We start from the raw sequence: 21,576 nt of genomic DNA, 5'->3' as shown, positions 1-21,576 counted from the left end.
CTTGGGAACCCCCGGAGTGGGCCGTGGTTGTGGCTAACTGCCTTCCCGGTTGCGTGCTCTGCGTAGAGTGGAAAGGGCTGAGATTTGAAGCCAGAGGACTTTAGTTCTAGTCCCCATGTTGCTGTTACGTGGCAGGTTTCCAAGACCTCTAAGCCTTGAAAAATTGTGAAATGACCGTGGCTCTCCTGCAGGTGTTCCCCCTCTGCAGGCTTCCATAATATTTATATTCTTACAGCGGCCAATCACCCTGTTTTGTGCCTTTCTTTTCTCTAAGTCGCCTTGAAAGACTGGAATCTGTCCCCATCGTTCACAGGGTCTGTGACCTGGGTAGCAGGAAGCTTAATTACGGCTGGCTGGTATAACCTAAATTTTCTGGATTCTGGTGTGAGAGCTGCTTATAGACCTTGCTGCTGTCACAAAGCTCTTGAGCAGTAAACAATGAAATAACCTTAGATTAGACAAAGGGTGGGCTCTTCTTGGTTACATAAGTGTCGTTTTAGTTTGATCCTTTTCTTTTGTTCTAGCAGGAAGCCTTACCAGTACAGATAGCAAAGTTTATGATCATCTAGGTCTAAATAGCAAAGGAACACACAGCTCTGATCCTTACCCAGTTAGAGTTACCACTTAACACTCATGAGTTACTCTGCTTTGTGCTTTATAGGTAATATCACATTTAATCTTGTAATAATTCTATAAATTAGTATTGTCAGATGGGGAAACCAAATCACCTGGTTAAGTAACTTGCCTGGTAACAAGGCCCAGGTTTCAGTTCAAGTCCTTTTGATTTCGGATACTTAACTATCCTGTGATTAAGTTTCCATTTACCCTCTAAATCAGAACAATTTGCTTTTTTCACCTTTTGGGACAGTGGCCCTCACTAGGAGTGACTTAATGAGAGCTGTTGGCATACAGTACAACCTTCTAAAGTACATTTTCTCACCACATACACCTCCCCCCCTCCCCCCATAACTTTATTCTCCTTGCTCCTGTGGTACCAGGGTCTTTACATTCATTAACTCTGCCGTGATATACTTACTTCCATATACTCTTCTAGTATGCTCAAATCAAGCTAATGAAAGCACGTGTGTGAGTAAGAAGTCTCAATGAAAAACAGCTTTGAAGAAAGATTCGGGAGGAGTGAGTTGAAGAGATAGGAAGAGCAAATAGGTATCAGGTGGACATTAGACCTCTGTAGATGGGTAGATCTCCTGTCCTCCTTTAATTAGGGAAATAGGCAGCAGCTCCCATCAGAACCTGAAATAAATGGAGAAGCTTGGAATGGACCTAAACTAACTTGATCAGGAAAAAGAAGGGTGGATGAAGGTGGAAGGCAAGACAAGGAGACAAAGCACACTGGGATTTGTGCTGTGCCTGGGTGCTGGGTGAGCAGATGGAACGCTTTGTCCGCGTTCCCTGTGGCTTGTACCAGGGCTATGGGAATACGATGCCTTTGGGCCAGCCAGGACTCTATGAACACAAACAGCCTGACTGGAGGCGAAACACCGGTCCCCCCACTTTCCTGGCCAGGCCTGGGTTGCTGGTGCCCGCAAATGCCTCCGACTACTGTATGGACCCTTACAAGAGGGCGCAGCTTAAGGCCATTCTCTCCCAGATGAACCCCAGCCTGAGCCTGCGGCTTTGCAAGGCCAACACCAAGGAGGTGGGGGTGCAGGTGAGTCCGCGGGTGGACAAGTCTGTGCAGTGCTCGCTGGGTTCTCGCACCTTGCGCAGCCGCTCCCCTTGGAGCAGCTCAGGTCACAAGGTACCCCTGCCGGCCTGGGGAGTCTATTCACCAGTGATAGGTCGCAGGGGCTTGATCCAGCCGCGAAAGGAGGGGGAAGACCAGGAGAGGAAGGCACTTTTGGGTCCTGCGGAGGCCAGCCAGCAGCAGCAGCAGTCACCACCAACGCCAAGGTCTGAAGAGGACAAACAGGAGGAGCTTTGCCAGCATGGGTTGGGGGAGGAAGGTACCCCAAACCCTCAGGAGGGGAAGAGCAAGCAGACACAGGGAGTCGGTGGAGCACATCTGCTCCGGAAACCCAACTTTCAGGTGAACTTTCTCCTCCCTGTCCTCAGTCCTCCGCTCCCCTTATCCTCTCTTTCCTCCTTTCCGTTTGTGGGGTAACAGAGAAAAAAATCTTTCACTTTATACTTGACGAAGGAGAGGTAGTTCTGATAACATGTTTTAAATGGCCTATATGTTTTGTCACTTTTTGGTAGAATAGGGTGCTAACTTTAAGCATGTGAAACTCAGAAGTCTGGTAACCATTGCTATTGGGAATGAGGAGATAAGATGGGGTTTCAGGTCTGCCAAATATGTGACCAGATTTTCTTTTGGGGGAGATTGTGCTGGTGGCATTGTTGAAAGAACGTTAGAAAAGTTTGAGAGACAGGAGAAATAAGAATCTCAGGGTAATCCCTGAGCAATGAAATGCTAAATTAGCATAGTAGCCTTGAGGATAGGTATGAGTGAAGTTAAGGAAGCTTTTTGTTTTTTCTTTTCAAGTTTATTCATTTAATTTGAGCGAGAGAGAGTGTGCAAGTGGGAGAAGGGGGGGAGGGGAGAGAGAGTGAGAGAGAGAGAGAATCCCAAGCAGGATCTGCACTGTGTGAAGCCTGATGTGGGGCTCAGTCTCACAAACTGTGAGATCATGACCTGAGCTGAAATCAAGAGTTGGATGCTTAACCAACTGAGCCACTCAGGTGGCCGGGCTTTTTGTTTTTTTATACAAAGCCACAAGGAAAGAGGATCTGGCTTTCCCCCCAAAGATTGTAAAAGACTTTTCCCCCTTATCTGCAGTTTTTGGAACCAAAATATGGCTATTTTCACTGTAAAGATTGTAAGACCAGATGGGAGAGTGCTTATGTGTGGTGCATTTCGGGAACTAATAAGGTAAGTAAAAGTGAGCGGGACATGGGAGGAGGAGGATGGGGCAGACAGATGTTAGAGGGAGAGCGTTTCCTAATGGAACGTGACCACAATGCTATCTCATTCATTTGGCATCCTTCGTGCCAGGCACTTTATCGGTACATGGTTAATGTTTGAACTGAATTGGACTGTCCACATGAACACTTGAGGCTCTCAGAGCTGGTGTTACATTTAGCTTGTTAGTTCTGCGGAACAGAATTGCATGTTATTTCGGTGAACTCTTGTGTCCGGTGGAACTGTCTATAATCATTTTTTAGTTGGTGTGTTTTGAACCTGTTGAGACCTTGGCTCTAGGCAATTTCCACAGTTTGTCCACAAGGTGGAGCTATAAGAGAAATAATTTATTGTAAAGGTTCGCCTTGGACAGACTTGTGTAGGCTAAGCAGTTTTTCTCTCAATTGAATTAGTTGTCAACGCATTAAGATTGGGAAAGACTTTATGATCTGCATTTCCAGTTTCCCTGATTAGACTCTGGTCGCTGTAGACTCGATGAAAACAGTAGGCTGGGGCGAAGCAGCTTCTCTCTCCTTTCACAGGGCTTGTGCACTTCATTTTGCAACAGCTGACATCTGGTCTATCTCATTAACTTCAACAAGCATTTGAGTTGGAGTCCCCTGTGCTTTCACGTTTTAGGTACTGCTTTTCCGGCTAAAGGCCTATAGAAGGAGCGGGTAAGGAGGTGTGCTAAGACCTGAATGAAACCTTGACTTTTCATATTAGCCATTTACTAGACCCTGGAAGCAAATAGATTTTTATACTATGCCAGAAGAAAAACAGTGGGTTTAATGAACACGCTCTGAGATGCTAGGATAAAAGGAACAAGACCTAGGACTCCTCCTTAAGAAATTTATTCTCCTAGGAGATAAGATGCAATGTGGTGATAGACACAGTGGCATTTGTGTCCTGGAAGTGATGCAGAAATAACACAGGAGGCGGCTGATTAACTCTGTCAGAGGGAAGGCATCATGATGTCCAGGCAGGATTTTTTAGGCTAACTAGGAGGAGTTCACCAACTGAAGCAGGGAGAAACTGTGCACCAGAGAACGCAGAGTTGAGAAACAATATGTATGGGTGGTAACTATAAATAATTTGAAGTTCAAGTGGGGAAATAATGAGAAAATGAAAAAGTGGGAGGCTAATAGACTAAGACAAAAAGCAAAGGTCAAGGGTTTGGCCTTCATGCAATGAATAAAATTATAATAGTTACTTCCCATTGAAGATTTTTACTGTGGTACTTTGTGTACATTAACGGTTGCCAGAATTATAGAAAAAGCAAGTGGTAGTATCTCAATTTTACAGGTAAGGAAATGAGGTTCAAAGAGTGAGAAAAAGGGACTGATAGCACTACTTAAGACCTCAGGGTAGAGGTTGGGCAAAAGCAGGGCACAAAGTGGGGAAGAGATTACTTAAGAACTGGGAGCCTAAGGTACATATAATCTTGTGTGTGTGTGTGTGTGTGTGTGTATGTATGTATATATAAAAACCCCTTATTTCTCTTTAGGTTTATTTCAAACAACTGTGTTGCAAATGCCAAAAGAGTTTTAACCCTTACCGAGTAGAAGCAATCCAATGTCAGGTAAGCATGTAGAGCACTTTTATTGAGTCTATAAGGTTACCATTCTTAAATATGAAGCTTCTGTGGCAAAATGTTAGGATTTGATAGATTGGGTATTTGAATAGAAATGTTAAGTTTTCTATACCTTGAATTTTTATAATATTTTAGAAAAATAAATTCTGGATTTTTGGGGGGTGTAGGAGAGGAGACATATTGACTCTTAAGTTGCTTTATATGGTATATTTATGTATGGGCCATATATGTTGTTTATAAAACACCCTTTGTGTAATTTGGATGTAGTAATTTTTTTTGAGTTTTTAAATTTTAATCCCAGTTAGTTAACATATAGTATTACATTAATTTCAGGTGTACGATATAGTGTTTCAATAATCCCATATGGATGTAGTAACTTAATAGGGAACCTGTATTAAGCTTTTACTATGTACCAGACTTTGGGCTAAGTGCTTTACATGCATTATCTCCTGTAATCTAAACTTTGAGGTAGGTGTTATCCCCATGTTCCAGACCAGAAGGCTAAAGTTGATGAAGAAATAACTTGCCCAAGTGTAAGCAAGTAGTAAATATTAGAACTTTGATCATATTTTATGGTGTCTCCAGGGTCTAGGAAGTCACAGAATTAGGTCTCTAAAACACCTTGTAGGAGACCTCTTTTTAAACTTTTCAGAGAAGTATGGCATAGTTGGTTTTCATAACTGAGACATTTTTAAGATCTCAATCCTTCACTTAAAAATATTTTTTGTCCTACTTAGGAATAAATATTTAAAAAACTAGTCTAACAGTTTATGAATGGTTTACCTTTAGATTTTCTAGTTGGACATTCTCATTTAATCTGTTTATGTTTAATATAATGTAGGTTTAAATATATTTTCTTATATTCCTCTTGTGTTCCATTGAAGTGACTTTTTTTAAATAAAAAAATAATTTCCCATCTCTATTATCTCGGTAGTTATTCATTGTTTCCTATTCTTCTGGCAGTTACCTTAGACATTCCAACATGATTCTTTGACCTATCAAAGTCTGCATAAATCATTAATACCTCTCCTTGACAATACAATGAACTTAGAACACTCTAACTCCTTATCACCTCATCCTAATTTATATACTACTGTCGTATATTTTAATTTTAAACATCATAAGGCGTTATTTTATATAGTCATTCACTTAGCTTTAGCTACACATATTTCCTTTCTGCTGCTCTTCATTCCTTTTTGTATCTGGGACCACTTTTCTTTTACATGAAGAATATGTTTTAATATTTACTGTAGCACAGGTCTGAAGGTGACACATCCTCTTTTGCCTGGATGATGGTTTAAAGGATAATTTTGCTGGGTATAGAATTTTTAGGTTGGCAGTAGTTTCTTTCTGTTCTTTAAGCGTATGACCTTTATTGTTTTTGAAGTTGGTTATTAGCATTACTAATTCCCCTTCTTAAATCTACTTGCTTTTAAGATCTTTCTCTCTGCTTTGTTTTTCAGTAGTTTTACAGTTAGATGCCTAGTTGTGGTTTCTTTGTATTTATCTGGTTGAGATTCATAGCATTTCTTGAATCTATAGCTTGAAGATTGTTACCTCTTTTGGAAAATTATCAGCTATAATCTCTTAAAATATTACTTACACCCCCATTAGCTCTCTATTCCAGTTACTCATATTAGACCTTTAACCATATCCCTTATGCCTTTTATGTTCTTTTCTGTATTTCCTATGCTTTTGTCCCCCTTTGCTCCAGTTTGTATATCATCTACTAAAATAAACCTAAAAAATTTTTTTAAAATGTATTTTACAAAACCTCTGAGGTTAATGCTCTTTATCTCCCCTTTAGAAATGAAAACTTAGGGTTAAATAGCTTCTCAAAGTTACAAGATAAAGAGTGAAAGGATTTTATCAGGTAGGTCTATTTCACGTTTGAAGCAACCAGTGGAATAAGGCTGTAAGATAGGCCCTTGAATGAGATCTGTTAAAATGCTAAGAAACTTACACTAAAGGAAACTTATTTCACCTATGTCCCTCATAATCGTTTGTATCTTAGCACACACTTTTAAATAAAGAGGCATAACATTACAGTCTCAGTAACTCCTCCCTGTTTGCAAATTTCAAGTACTCAGTCAGTGCTATGTAATGATCACATTTAAACAGAATTCGCTTAAGGTTTTGCCAAAATGTTGATGCTCCAAGGTTCCATAAGAGGGGGGAAAAACATCAGCCCATGGACATTTTACCCCGTAGTGCCCCATCTCTCACTCTGTCTTCCGTTTCTCTAATTCTTTCTTCAGCTATTTCCAATCTGCTATTAAATCCATCTGTTGAGTTGATTTAAGTTACTCTGTTTTCAGTGCTATAATTTTTGTCTTTAAAAAATAACTTCCAGTTTTCTGCTGAACTTACCAGTCTTATTTCTTTGAACATGTTAAGCATAATTATCTTAAAATCTGTACTACTTAACTCCATTAACTTAATGCCCTATGGTTCTGTTGCTATCATTGTCATTTTCCATGTTTTTCAAATTTGTTGTTATATCTCCTCATGTACCTCATATGATTATTTTTGATTGAGTGTTGACTAGTGAATATGAAGAATTACAGTGATAATTTGAGGCCTAGGATAGTATCTTCCTTCACAGAAGATTTGCTTGCTTCTGGTGGGAAGATAGGGACATTAACAATTAGATTGCTATTTTCTAAACAGGGTTGAGCTATTTTGAAACTGGGCTTTAGCATCTGTAAAAGCTGGTCAATTTTTGGTTCATCTTTATTCTTAGGTTGTAACCTTTCAGGGTCCCAACACAAAACCTGAACTGTTTACCAGGTCTTTCCCATTTTGGCATATTTAAGATTATCCATCAGCTACATTGACTTGTCAAACTTCCTTTCAGCTTTTCACTGTCCTTCATTTCTTCCAGAATTGGCAGACCTTTAGGGAGGAAATAGTCCTAAATGTCAGGCTCCCCTCCACTTCTGGGTTTCTTTCTCTAATGCTTTGATAATTCTGTAGTGCTTCAAATAGTTATTTTTAAAAGTTATTTCTTTAGCTCAGCTTTTCTAGTTATCCTAAGCAGGTGGCTTGGTCAAAACTACCTAGTACACCATTGCCAGAAACAGAAACCTACCTTTAGAGTAAATCCTTATTTATTTATATTTTTATTTATTTTTTCCACATTAAGAGTATTGTGAGGATTAAATGAATTTGTATAAAGTACTTAGTGCATGCAGCAAACACCATGTGAATAGTAGCTACTAGAATTTTTTTTTTTTTTCAACGTTTTTTATTTATTTTTGGGACAGAGAGAGACAGAGCATGAACGGGGGAGGGGCAGAGAGAGAGGGAGACACAGAATCGGAAACAGGCTCCAGGCTCTGAGCCATCAGCCCAGAGCCCGACGCGGGGCTCGAACTCTCGGACCGCGAGATCGTGACCTGGCTGAAGTCGGACGCCCAACCGACTGCGCCACCCAGGCGCCCCTAGAATTTTCTTATAAGGATGCATACTTGTCACTGGAAGAGTGGAAGTTATAAATGTAGTACAATGTTTCATTAATAGTTTAGATTTTGATTGGCAAAATGAAGATTCCTAGTTCCACAATATAAATTGTAAAGCTTGACTTTTTTTAGCTATGGTCACGTGCAGAAAATAGAGCAGTGGTCAATTTTAAAGATAAGCAGGGTTGAGAGGGTGTACAAGGGCAGTATACTGGTCTCCATGGGGTATGATTTTTTTTTATTTTTTATTTTTATTTTTTTTTTTTATCAGAAGACCGAATGTGATAATGGTTAAGAACACTTTAGGGGTGCCTGGGTGGCGCAGTCGGTTAAGCGTCCGACTTCAGCCAGATCACGATCTCGCAGTCCGTGAGTTCGAGCCCCGCGTCGGGCTCTGGGCTGATGGCTCAGAGCCTGGAGCCTGTTTCCGATTCTGTGTCTCCCTCTCTCTCTGTCCCTCCCCCGTTCATGCTCTCTCTCTCTCTGTCCCAAAAAAAATAAATGTTGAAAAAAAAAAAAAAAGAACACTTTATAGTGAAGGTAAGGCATTTCTGGAGCAAGAAGAGAATTAGCTTCCTCTACAGTACCCTTCCCCCTAGTTGTGACAACCAAAAAGCATCTCCAGACATTGCCAGATGTCTGCTGGTGGGTACAGTACAGCTGGTTGAGACACTGCTCTAATGTTCTCAAATATTCCAGCCTAGATAATCAAATCGCTTAATACTTACTCACTGCCTCTCACCCCTACCTGGCTACAGATGTAAAAACTTATTAGTGAAGAAATTCTATAAACTCTAACTTCTCAAACCTTTTTCTGTCATGAGATCCTCTTGGTTGGCTTAGCAGTATTGTCTCAAATACCATCTTTGCTCTTTGATCTTGAAAAATGCATAGCATTTAATGGGATGTGAGTGTCTCCGTACAACTTGGTCTAGGACTTCTCATAGGACTCAAAGGAAGATGACGATATCAAGGATAGGGATGGTGGGGAGAAGTATTTTAATTTGAGGATTATATTTGAAACACTGATTTAATTATTTAGTGTCCAAACTGTTCCTTGTTTTCTAAAGACCTGTTCAAAGTCTCGTTGTTCCTGTCCTCAAAAGAAAAGACACATTGATCTAAGGAGGCCGCATCGACAGGAACTGTGTGGTCGCTGCAAAGACAAGAGATTCTCCTGTGGCAATACTTACAGCTTTAAATACATCATGTGACAGGCAGTATGACTTGTACAGGACACCCAAACTTTCCTTGTAACTTACGGTACTGTTCCTTTTTTGCAACTTAGCTCTGACCTGGTATTGGAAAATGGACTAGGCTTTTGTACTTTTTGTAGGTTGCTTAACAATTGTACAGTGTGAGTAGAATAAAATAAATGCATGTAAAATAGACCATGAAGGCACATTAATTGGTGATCTCGGGGTAAAAACATCCATACAGTATTGGGAAATGGTAGATACTGTCACTTACATGAAGGGAACAATAGTCATTTGACAAACTTTTATCAGCTGGTTGTTCTAAGCACTGGAAATACAGAGATGATGAGGGGCAAGGTCCTGGCCTTCAGCTATACATAATAATTGTAGCAAATGCTTAAACAGCATTTATTATGTGCTATGGATTGTAACTCATTATAGCAGCCATATTAAGTGCAAACTATTATACCCCCTCTTAAGACATAAGGAGAGGGAACCACAGAGAGATCAAAGTGTAGAGCCAGGATTTGAACCCACATGGACTCTGACTTGCTCCATAGCTTGAACTACTGCATATATATGCACGTACATATATTTATGTATGTATATATACATACATGTGTATATATATACATATGTATACATGTATACATATATGAATACACCTATATATGTGTACATATAAGATATATGTATTTTTTTCAGATTCAAATGTGGTAAGTGCTGTGAAGGGAACAGTGCTGTGATAGAGTGAGCTTTTAGGTAGGGTGGTTGGGATGAGGCAGCATGAGGATGGAGACCTGCAGGATAAGGGAGCTTAGAGAAAAGAAGATGGTCTTGACCCAAGGGAACAGAAAGAGCCAAGTCTCTGATCTGAGCAGGTGGGCCACATTCTTGGCATGGCCCAGGAATAGGAGCCCCTAAGACTAATGTAGGACAGAAGCTGGAGAAGACAGGGCTCAAGTTACAAACAGTTCTTTTGGCCTTAGCAAGCCTATGGCAGCCCATGAAGCAGTTTCAACAAGACATGACATCAGATTCTTACTTTAAAAAACTCTGTCAGGGAAAGACCAGGTAGAGTGGAAGGTGGGAGACCAGTTAGGAGGTTCACGAATGCACAGGCAAAATGGTGGCTCAGACAAGGGTGGTGGCCATGGAGATGGAGAGAAGTACATCAATTCAAGATCATGTTGGAGTTATACAGGATTGTAAGTGGATGATGGAGAAATAAATGACTTTGATTTTCCTACTTTTTTTTTTAAAGTTTATTTTGAGAGAGAGAGAGATCAGGAGCAGGGGAGGGGCAGAGAAAGAGGGAAAGAGAGAATCCCAAGAGTCTCCTCATTGTCCACGCAGAACCCCACACAGGGTTCAAACTTCAAAACCATGAGATCGTGGCCTAAACTGATACCAAGAATCGGACGTTCACCTGCCTGAGCCGCCCAGGCACCCTGAAATAAATGACTTCTAGATTTCTACATTTAGCTATGGGGCAGATGGAATTGAGAGGTATAACATTTAGGAGCAGGCTGTGGAGTCTTACTACCTAATTTAAAATCCTGGGTGTGGCAGATGTATGATTATGGACAAATCATGTGAATACCTTAAAGCTATGGCAGGTTCAGTTTCAGACCACTGCAGTAAAGTATCTCAATAAAGTGAGTCAAATGAATTTTGTTTTAGTGCATATAAAAGCTGTGTTTACATATACTGTGATTTATACTGTAGTCTCTTAAGTGTGCGATAGCATTATTACTAACAAAAATGTATATACCCAATTCAAAATGGCTTTATTGTTGCAAAGTGCTAGACATCATCTGAGCTTTTAGTGAGTTTTAATTTTTGCTGGGAAGGTCTTGGCTTGATGTTGATGGCGGCTCGCTGATTAGGGTTGTGCTTGCCTGCTGACTGATTAGGGTGGTTGGTGTGGCTGTGGTAATTTCTTAAAATAAGATAACAGTGAAGTTTGTGCCTCATCCATTGACTCTTCCTTTCTAGTTTCTCTGTAGCATGTGATAGCATTTTACCCACAGTAGAACTTCTTTCAAAATTGGGGTCAATCCTCTCAAACTATACAGCTGCTTTATCAACTAGGTTGACATAATACTCTAAATTCCTCATTGTCATTTCAACAATATCCACAGCATTTTCACCAGGAGTAGATTCCATCACAAGAAACCATTTTTATTGCTCATTCATCAGAAGCAATTGCTCCTCCATTAAAGTTTTCTCATGAGATTGCAGCAATCCGGTCACATCTTGAGGCTCCACTTTTAACTCCAGTTCTCTCGTTATTTCCACCATATCTGCAGTTACTTCCTTCACCGAAGTCTTGGATCCCTCAAAGTCATCCATGAGGGTTGGAACAAACTTCCTCCAAACTCCTAGTAATGTTGGTATCTTCTCATAAGTCACGAATGTTCTTACTGGAATCTAGAATGGTGAATCCTTTTCAGAAGTCTTTCCATTTACTTTGCCCACATCCATCAGAGGAGTCACAACTATGACAGCTGTAGCCGTATGAAGTGTATTTCTTAATTTTTTTAATGACATCGATTCATTTTTGAGAGGCCGAGATGCAGCACAAGCAGGGGAGGGGCAGAGAGAGTGGAAGATAGAGAATCTGAAGCAGACTCCAGGCTCTGAGCTGTCAGCACAGAGCCTGATGCAGGGCTGGAACCCACAAACTGTGAGATCATGACCTGAGCCGAAGTTAGATGCTAGAAGTGTATTTAAGATTTGAAGGTCAGAATTATTCCTCTATCTATGGGTTGTATAATGGATTGTATGTTAGGTGTGAAAAGAACCTTAATCTCACTGTACGTTTCCGTCAGGTTTCTTGGGTGACCAGGTACATTGTCCGTGAGCAGTAATATTTTGAAAGGAATCTTTTTCTGAGCAGTAGGTCTCCATAGTGGGCTTGAAATGTTCAGTAGAACATGCTGTAAACAGATGTGCTGCCATCCAGGCTTTATTGTTCCATTTACAGAGCACAGGCAGAGGACATTTAGCATAATTCTTAAGGGCCCTAGGATTTTCAGAATGATAAATGAGCATTGCCTTCAGTCTCGAACCAGTTGCATTGACCCGTAGCCAGAGAGTCAGCCACACATTGACTTCTCTCTAGTTTTGAAAGTCCTCAATGGCCTCTTCTTCCAGAAGACAAACAGAAGGCTGTTTTGTCTATATTGACAATCTGTTGTGTAGTGTAGCCACCTTCATGAAATATTTTAGGCAGATCTTCTGGATCACTTGCTGTTGCTTCTACACCAGTGCTTACAGCTTCACCTTGCACTTTTACGGAGACGGCTTCTTTCCTTAAACCTCCTGAACCCACCTCTGCTGGTTTTAAACTTGTGTAGCCTCCTTACCTCTCTCTGCTTTCATAGAATTAGAGTTAGGGCCTTGCTCTGGATCAGGCTTTGGCTTAAGGGAATATTGTGGCCAGTTTGATCTATCCAGACACTTAAACTTTCTCCATATCTGCAATAAGGCTATTTCACTTTATTTGTGTCTTCACCGGTGTAGCGCTTTTAATTTCCTTTGAGAACCTTTCCTTGGCACTCACAACTTGGCTACCTCTTTGGCACGAGAGGCCTAGCTTTGGGCCTATCTCAGCTTTTGACATGCATTCCTCACTGAGCTCTATCATTTCTAGCTTTTGACTTAAAGTGAGAGGTGAGTGACTCGTCCTTTCACTTGAACACCTAGAGGCTACTGTAGGGTTACTCACTGACATAATTTCAATATTGTGTCTCAGGCAGAAGGGAGGCCTGAGGAGAGTGAGAGAGATGGGGGGGATGGCTTGTTGGTGGTACAGTCAGAATACATCCGACATTTACTGGTAGTTTTTTATTTTGTGGGCTAAGCTTGTGGCACCCCGAACATTACCATAGTAACATCAAAGATTACTGATAAAAGACCATCAAAAAATGTGGTGAAAAGGTAGAAATATTGTGAGAATCACCAAAATGTGACATACTCACAAAGTGAGTAAATACTGTTGGAAAAAATGGCACCAAGTCTTGCTTGACAGAGTTGCCACAAACCATCAATTTGTTAAAACGAAAACAAACCGTATCTGCAAAGGGCAGTAAGATGAAGCCCAATCAGACAAAGTGTGCCTGTACTTAACTCTCCATGTCTCAGTTTCTCTTCTGTAAAATGGGAACAATAATCGTACCTGTCCCTTAGCGGTAGTATGAGGACTAAAGGAGCTGATACATGTTCTGCATTGAGGATCATACAAGTATGATTGTGAGGGCTTGGTAAATTGAATTTTTACTTTGGTGGAACTCGGTAGTGAGATGGGGAGAGTTTCTTTTTCAACACACTAGGTTTGAAATATTTGAGACCTCCAAATGCACATGTCCTGTAGGCTGTTGAGTATATGAATTTGGAATTTAGGAGAGCTGTCAGAGCTATGGCAGAGATTTGGAGATAAAAAAAAATAGAGTTCTTAAAGCCTTGGATCTGGACAGGACCACGTGGGAAGAAAGTACAGCCCAGGGCTCTGGGGCACATGAACATTTACAGCAACGATCCCAAAATGTTCACGTTCCAGGAGTTATCTGGTGATCATGTTAATTGAGGATTGTGATTGAGTAGGTTTGGGGTCTGAGTCTGCAAACCTAACAAACTCCCAGATGCTATCAATGCCCCTGGTCTTCTGGATCACACTTAGATTAACAACAGGTGAGAGGTAAAATAGGAGGTCAAGAGGGATAGGAAGAGGATGGTGTCACGAAAGCAAAGCTAAAACAGGATTTTGAGTTGGTTGAGTCCATACCTGTGGTGAGTGAGAAAGGTGCAGATAGACATCTCTGTTGGAACGGTGACGTGAAGGTTGCTGGTGATCTTGAAAGGAGAAGTGTTGATAGAATGGTAGGATGGAAGCCACAGTAAAGAAAGTCAAGACCGTGAATAGAGATAATACTTTGGAGAAGTTTTGCTGTTAAAAAACTGAGAAATTGGAGATAGCCAGAAGGGCTTTTGGGGGGAATGTGAGGCATTAAGTTTGTACGTTAATGGAAATAATTCAGTAGAGAGAAGTTGATGATACAGCTGATAAAGGATCTGCCCATAGGAGCAAAGCCTTTGAAAAGGGAGAAGAGATGAAATCCAGAGCACAAGTGGAGTGATTAGGTCTGAGTGGAAAGAGTAAATTTTTTTAAATTAATTTTTTAATGTACACCCAAGTTAGCATATAATGCAACAATGATATCAGGAGTAGATTCCTTAATGCCCCTTACCCATTTAGCCCATCCCCCCTCCCACAACTCCTCCATCAACCCTCTGTTTGTTCTCCATATTTGAGAGTCTCTTAGGTTTTGTCCTCCTTCCTGTTTTTATATTATTTTTGCTTCCCTTCCCTTATGTTCATCTCTTTTGTATCTTAAAATCATCACATTCCAGTGATGTCATGATATCTTTCTCTAATTTCACTTAGTGTAATACCCTCCAGTTCCATCCATGTAGTTGCAAATGGCAAGATTTCATTCATTTTGATTGTCGAGTAATACCCCATTGTATATGTATACCACATCTTCTTTATGCATTCATCCATCAATGGGCATTTGGGTTCTTTCCATACTTTGGCTATTGTTGATAGTGCTCCTATAAACATTTGGGTGCATGTGCCCCTTTGAATCAGGGGCACTACTGTATCCTTTGGATAAATACCTAATAGTGCAAATGCTGGGTCGTAGGGTAGTTCTATTCTTAATTTTTTGAGGAACCTCCATATTGTTTGCCAGAGTGGCTGCACCAGCTTGCATTCCCACCAACAATGCAAAAGAGATCCTCTTTCTCCACATCCTCGTCAACATCTGTTGTTGCCTGAGTCGTTAATGTTAGCCATTCTGACAGGTGTAAGGTGGTATCTCATTGTGGTTTTGATTTGTATTTCCCTGATGATGAGTGATGTTGAGCATTTTTCATGTGTCTGTCAGCCATCTGAATGTCTTCTTTGGAGAAGTGCCTATTCTTGTCTTTTGCCCATTTCTTCACTGGATTATTTGTTTTTTGGGTGTTGAGTTTGATAAGTTCTTCATAGATTTTTGGATACTATCCCTTTATCTGATATGTCATTTGCAAATATCTTCTCCCATTTCATCTGTTGCCTTTTAGTTTTGCTGATTGTTTCCTTCTCTGTGCAGAAGCTTTTTATTTTGGTGAGGTCCCAAGTGTTCATTTTTGCTTTTGTTTCCCTTGCCTCCAAAGTTGTGTTGAGTAAGAAGTTGCTGCAGCCGAGGTCAAAGAAGTTTTTGCCTGCTTTCTCCTCTAGTATTTTGACAGCTTCCTGTCTTACATTTAGGTCTTTCATCCATTTTGAGTTTATTTTTGGATATGGTGTAAGAAAGTGGTCCAGGTTCATTTTTCTGCATGTCGCTGTCCAGTTTTCCCAGCATCATTTGCTGAAGAGATTGTCGTTATTCCATTGGATGTTCCTTCCTGCTTTGTCAAAGATTAGTTGGCCATAGGTTTGTGGGTCCATTTCTGGGTTCTCTATTCTGTTTCAATATTCTATTGGAAAGGATGGAGCACCTAGAACATGGGGCTAAAGACAGGCTTATGGATTTGGGGGTGAAGATGAGACCCTGTGATTTGTGTTATTTACTCAATGTGTTATGAAGCAAAGTCTTCAGCTGAGGCGGGATAGGAAGGGAAAGGCATGGGAAGCTGTTGAGGAAAAAGCAAGGTAGAAGAAAGTACTAGGAATTTGACGTTATCAGGCAAGGGTAATTGTAGGATTTTCTGATAGCTTTGGGAGCTCATTTGGAGACTTGGTGCTATTTGAACTAGGTTTGCTTGCAGTTGTGTTCTAGAAATGTCACATGTAAACAAATCTGGTGCAGGTGTGGAAAGTGTAGACCATAGTTGTAACTAGTTGAGTGAGATAGGTGTAAGATATTTGAGAATGTCAGCAAGGGAGTGATTATAGTCCCTGAAATTGAAACTTGTTCAGCAGAGAGCAGCTAGGGGATGGGTACTGGGAAAAGTAGTGAGTTCTACAGATTATTATTCACGATGGGAAAAGAACTATGAGATCAGGTAGGGGCTAGAGTAAAAGGGAACTGGAAGGATTCCTGAGTGGGGTGCTGAAAGGTGAGATCCTGCAGCTGGTAGACTTAGTGCTGCTGATAGGGTTTTAGTATAGCTGTGAAATTGGGTGGTCAAGGTGGAGTAGAGGGGTGAAGACCCCTGAAGGTAAAAATGCTAAAACTGACGGGACAAAATTTTCTGTGGGTCATGCATGAGGATGTTGGGAGTCCCTGAGAACAGTATCAGAAGTTGGGGTGAAGAAGGTAGTGAGCAATTACCTATAGTTTTAGGGGGTGTGAACAGGAGGGTTTTTGATCAGCAGATATCAACCACAGCTGTCACTTAAAATCATAGGAAGAACTTTATAAATTTACTAAGGCAGAGCCCTCCCTTCAGGGTTTGATTTAAGGAGTCTGGGGTGGGGCCTGTGCCTTTGAATCTTTAACAAGTTTCCTTCATGATTCTATTGTACAGCCAAGGTTCACAACCACTCCTGTGGTGATGGTGATTGGGTTGGGGAAGGACTGCTAATACAGCTGGGTGGCATGAATTTCCAAGTCTCTGGACTTTTTGAAATAGAAGTGAGGAGAAAAGGGTTGGAAATAGTAGAGAGGAGCAAGGGGGAGTTTTCTCAACATCGTTGCTCAGGAACTTCCAGAAGTTGGTGGCAGGTGGTGAAAGTTCTTGGAACCTGAATTAGTGCACAGTGTTAGAGCAAGAGATTGCTGTTAAAATCCAGTGTCTGGGCTGGAAGAGATGGTCACAGAAGGAAGCATCTGCTAAGAAACTGATCTGTAAGTGGACTTCAGTGAATTCTAGCCAGTCCCTTCCTGTGACCTCAAATACAAAGTCACAAATTGATGACAGATTTGGGGTCGAATCACTACGCAAATTGTGTATATTGAAAAACAATGGGTAGTGTGCTTTAGAAGAAAGAAAGAACACTTGGGGCACCTGGGTGGCTCAGTCAGTTGAGTGTCTGACTTTGGCTCAGGTCATGATCTCATGGTTTGTGAGTTTGAGCCCCATGTCAGGCTCTGTGCTGACAGCTCAGAGCCTGGAGCCTGCTTAGGATTCTGTGTGTCTCTCTCTCTGCCCCTCCCTGCTTATGCTCTTTCTCTCAAAAATAAATAAAAACATTAAAGAACACTTTGCTGTATAATTTATTCTAATTAAATATCTTTCAAATATGGGATAGTTATTAATACTTGCTTATTTGGTAGTCTCTGCTCTGGATTTGACTGAGGGAGTCTTTATTTTTGACAAGCACCCCCTGGTGATTCCTTTTTTTTTTTTTTTTTTTTTTTAAGATTAAAGTTAATGTCTTTATTTAGAGTGCTCAAGCATGCGTGACTGGGGGAGGGGCAGAGGGAGAATCCCAAGCACGCTCTGCATCATCAGAGCAGAACCTGATGTGGGGCTCAATCTCAAGAACCAGATCATGACCTGAGCCAAAATAGAGTTGACCCTTAACCACCTGAGCCACCCAGGTGCCCCCAACTGGTGATTCTTAGGTTTGAGAATCACTAAGGCAGAGTTTCAATCTTGGCAACAGATTTCAACTTTTTTTTTTTTTTTTTTTTTTTTTGAGAGGGGGGAGTGGGTGGGCAGAGCATGAGCAGGGGAGGGGCAAAAAGGGAGAGGGCGACACAGAATCCAAAGCTGGCTCCAGGCTCTAAGCTGTCAGCACAGAGCCCAATGTGGGGCTCAAACTCCTAAACTGTGAGATCATGACCTGAGCTGAAGTCAGACACTTAACCCACTGAGCCACCCAGCAACCCCCAGATTCCAACTTCTAAACACTCCTGGAATTCGAGCATACTTCGCACTTATGGCGCCTGGGTATTGGTATGTTAACTTTCCCACATGATGTAACACAGAACTAGAGTTTCAAATTCATTGCCTTTACCTTCTGATTCTTACAAGGGAGATAGGTGAGTATTCTGTTTTTTTTTTTTTTTTTTCTTCAGTAGTTTTAAAGACCATCTATATGTCTTTAATACAGACTTCTCAACACCAGACTTGCATATCCACCCATTTGCTCACCATCTGGTCTTAGTTGTATAATTAGGTATCTCATTGTTAACATACCTGAAAATTAAATCGTGATTTCCACCTCTCAAACATACACTTCCTCATCTCCGTAAATGGAAATTCTATTCTTCCATTGGTTCGGACCAAATTTTGGAGTCTCTTACATTTCACATGTCATCAAGTCCTGTTAGCTCTACCTCTGAAATATTTCCGGAACATACTAACTTGTAATCACCTCTGTTGCCACTACCCCAGTCCCAGCCTTCATTACCTATTGACTGTACTATTATAACAGCCTTCTAGCTGGTCTTTCTGCTCCTGCCCTTCTATAGTCTTATTTTGCACATAGCAGCCAGAGTGACCCTTTTCTAAAATTTGCTTTTATTGTGGTGAAATGTATATAACATGAAATTTGCCATTTTAAATGCACAATTGAGCAGCATTAAGTACATTCACAACATTATACAACCATCGCCACTATTTCCAGTGTTTTTCATAACTTAAATATATCCTTTGTAAGGATAATGTTTTTTAATGTTTGTTTTGGGGGGGGGGGTTGGGGGAGAGGAAGAGAAGGAGCAGCAGAGAGAGAGAGAGAGGTAGAGAGAGGGAGATAGACAATCCCAAGCAGTGTCCGTGCAGAACCCAACATGGGGCTCGAACTCATGAACCATGAGATCACAACCTGAGCCAAAATCAAGAGTTGGATGCTTAATTGACTGAGCCACCCAGGTACCCCAAACAGAATAATTCTTTTACAACAAAAGCATGTCACTGCCCTGCCGCCCAAATCCAGTGACTTTCCATTTCACTCAGTAAAGAATCAAGTCCTTCCTGACTCACATAACCTTTTCTGCTGTCCTCTCTGACCACTCTCCTCTTCACTCATTTTACTCTAGTCGCTGGCTTCCTTCCTGTCCTTTCAACAATGGGATCATGCTCCTGCTTCAGGATCTTTGCATTTGTTTTCCCCTTTGCTGATAGGCTCTTTCCCCCAGATGCTCGTATTGTGTCCTTAGTTTCTTTCAGACCTCTTCTCTGATCTTATTAAGGCTTTGACCCCCTTCTGAAGTAGCACCACACTACAGTTACTCTCTGTCCTTGTTTTGTTCATGGCACTCAACACAACCTGGCATAAAGAAACCAGTACATCTTCCTCCAGTAAAATGTAAGCTCCTTGAATAGAGAGCTGTCATATGTTTTTGCAACTGGAGAACCCCTGAAACTGTGCCGAGCTCACATTGGGCGCATAAATATTTGTGAATGAAGGAAAAAACTCAGCTCATGATAGCTATTCAAATGTTAATAATCCTAAGTAAGTGTATCAAAAACTTAAAACACCCAGGTTTATGGAGGTATAATAGGCCATAAAATTCACCTGTAGTCACTTTTATATTCAGGCAGGTATTTGGAAGCAGGTATAAGCTATTGATACAAGCAGCAGGAGGTACCCTTATTTCTATGATTCTACAATTAATTCGCTGAAAAGAACAGTGTTAGGATTTGGAACCAGAAGCACCTTAAGACGTGCCTCTGTGCGTGTTTGTGTATGCATGTCCGTTCGTGTGTCGTGTAATGACTACAAGCATCTTAATCACAGCTGTACTAACATTCTTAAGTGTTCTCGCCAATGAGTGGGAATAATACATATCTCTAAAATGTATGGTGCTCTGAGACACTCTATTTGGAGAATATAATTTTAATCGACTTAAGTCCAAGTTATGGTGCACCTATTTAAATTGCTTTTATGCTAGTGGATAAAAAGTGTATAATGTTTTGGTGCCAGAAAGCACTGAGATATGAGGAGGCATTTCTCTTATGAAAGCGCGTATTAGATATCTACTCTCTCCTTTGGGTGGATATCTCTACACCTCATCTCCTCTCCATTTCTTTGGGTCCCTGGGGAGGTGAAAAATTAATGCTTCAGTAACAGGTATAACACTATACCCAGGAGATTTGACTGCAGGTCTGCAGTTCTTACTGGGCTCAGCTAGTGTGGGGCTGAAGCTTTAAAGGGCCTTTCTTTTACACAGTTTTCCTCACCTACGTTAGAAGGAGAGGAGGCTAAGAAATAGAGGAAAAGTAGAACATTTCCACATTATCAAATCTGTTGTTTTATAAAATTAAGAATTAAACCTCCACATTTTATTACTATAGGTTACAATGTACTGTTGAAATTTCTTTCTTTGTTTTCTCCTTCTCTTTTCTTTCTTTTAATTCCAGTGTAGTTAGCATAGGGTGTTATGTTCATTGAAGGTATACAATACAGTGATTCAAGAATTCCATATATTACTCAGTGCTCATCAAGATAAGTGTGCTCTTAATTCCCTACACATATTTCATTCATTCCCCCACCCACCTCCCCTCTGGTAACCCTCTGTTCTCTGTAGTTAAGAGTCTGCTTTTTGGTTTCTCTCTTCCCCCCACCCCCCACCCCCTTTGTTCATTTGTTTCTTAAATTCCATACACAAGTGAAATCATATGGTATTTTTCTTGCTCTGATTGGTTTATTTTGCTTAGCATTATACTCTCTTGGTCCATTCCTTTGTTGCAAAGAGCAAGATTTCCTTTTTTAGGACTGAATATTCCATTGCACATGTGTATGAATATGCATGTATACATACATATGTACATACATATACATACATACCACCTCTTTCTCCATTCATGTATCAGTGGATACTTGGGATGCTTCCATAATTTAGCTATTGTAATAATGCTGCAATAAATCTAGGGGTGCATGTATCCCTTTGAATTAGTGTTTTCGTATTTTTTTGGGTAGATACCTAGTAGTGCAATTGCTGGACCATAGGGTAGTTCTATTCTTAACTCTTTGAGGATTTTCCATACTGCTTTCCACAGTGGCTGCACCAGTTTGTATTCCCACCAACAGTGCAGGAGGGTTCCCCTTTCTCCACATCCTCACAAACATGTGCTGTTTCTTGGTTTACTGATTTTAGCCATTCTGTCAGGTGTGAGGTGATATCTCATCGTAGTTTTGATTTGCTTTTCCCTGATGATAAATTATGCTCAGCATCTTTTTGTGTGATACCACCAGCTTTGCTTTTCTTCTTCAAGATTGCTTTGTCTCTTCAAGGTCTTTTGTGGTTCCATACAAATTTTAGGATTGTTCTAGTTCTGTGAAAAGTTGCTATAGGTATTTTGGTAGGGTTTCTATTAAAGCTATAGATTGCTTGGGATGGTATAGACATTTTAACAATATTTGTTCCTCAAACCCATGAGCATGCATTCCACCCCCCCCCCCCCCATTTCTTTGTGTCATCTTCAATTTCTTTCATCGTTTTATAGTTTTCAGAATATAGG

At 40.7% G+C, this 21,576-nt stretch overlaps 1 protein-coding gene across 3 annotated transcripts; it reads left to right on the top strand.

Moving 5' to 3' along the window:
• Nucleotides 1-759: 759 nt before the first annotated feature.
• On the top strand, nucleotides 760-9,369 carry ZAR1L (zygote arrest 1 like). 3 transcript variants are annotated; one of them, XR_006711359.1, is made up of 5 exons: nucleotides 760-2,050; nucleotides 2,801-2,893; nucleotides 4,431-4,505; nucleotides 6,325-6,390; nucleotides 9,049-9,134. XR_006711359.1 is itself a non-coding variant. In XM_045473490.1 (4 exons), exons 1-4 carry the CDS (start codon nucleotides 1,391-1,393, stop codon nucleotides 9,190-9,192), a joined length of 972 nt encoding a protein of 323 aa, XP_045329446.1. In that variant the 5' UTR covers nucleotides 760-1,390; the 3' UTR covers nucleotides 9,193-9,369. The 3 variants fall into 3 exon arrangements, 2 of the variants coding, with proteins under 2 accessions (XP_045329446.1, XP_045329456.1); XM_045473490.1 differs by lacking the exon at nucleotides 6,325-6,390 and having other exon boundaries at nucleotides 9,049-9,369; XM_045473500.1 differs by lacking the exons at nucleotides 2,801-2,893; nucleotides 6,325-6,390 and having other exon boundaries at nucleotides 9,049-9,369.
• Nucleotides 9,370-21,576: the final 12,207 nt, after the last annotated feature.

The sequence above is a fragment of the Leopardus geoffroyi genome, chromosome A1, assembly GCF_018350155.1.
Source record: "Leopardus geoffroyi isolate Oge1 chromosome A1, O.geoffroyi_Oge1_pat1.0, whole genome shotgun sequence".
Lineage (NCBI taxonomy): Eukaryota > Metazoa > Chordata > Mammalia > Carnivora > Felidae > Leopardus > Leopardus geoffroyi.
Note: the sequence above shows the minus strand (reverse complement) of the source record. Positions and strands in the feature narration are given on the sequence as shown.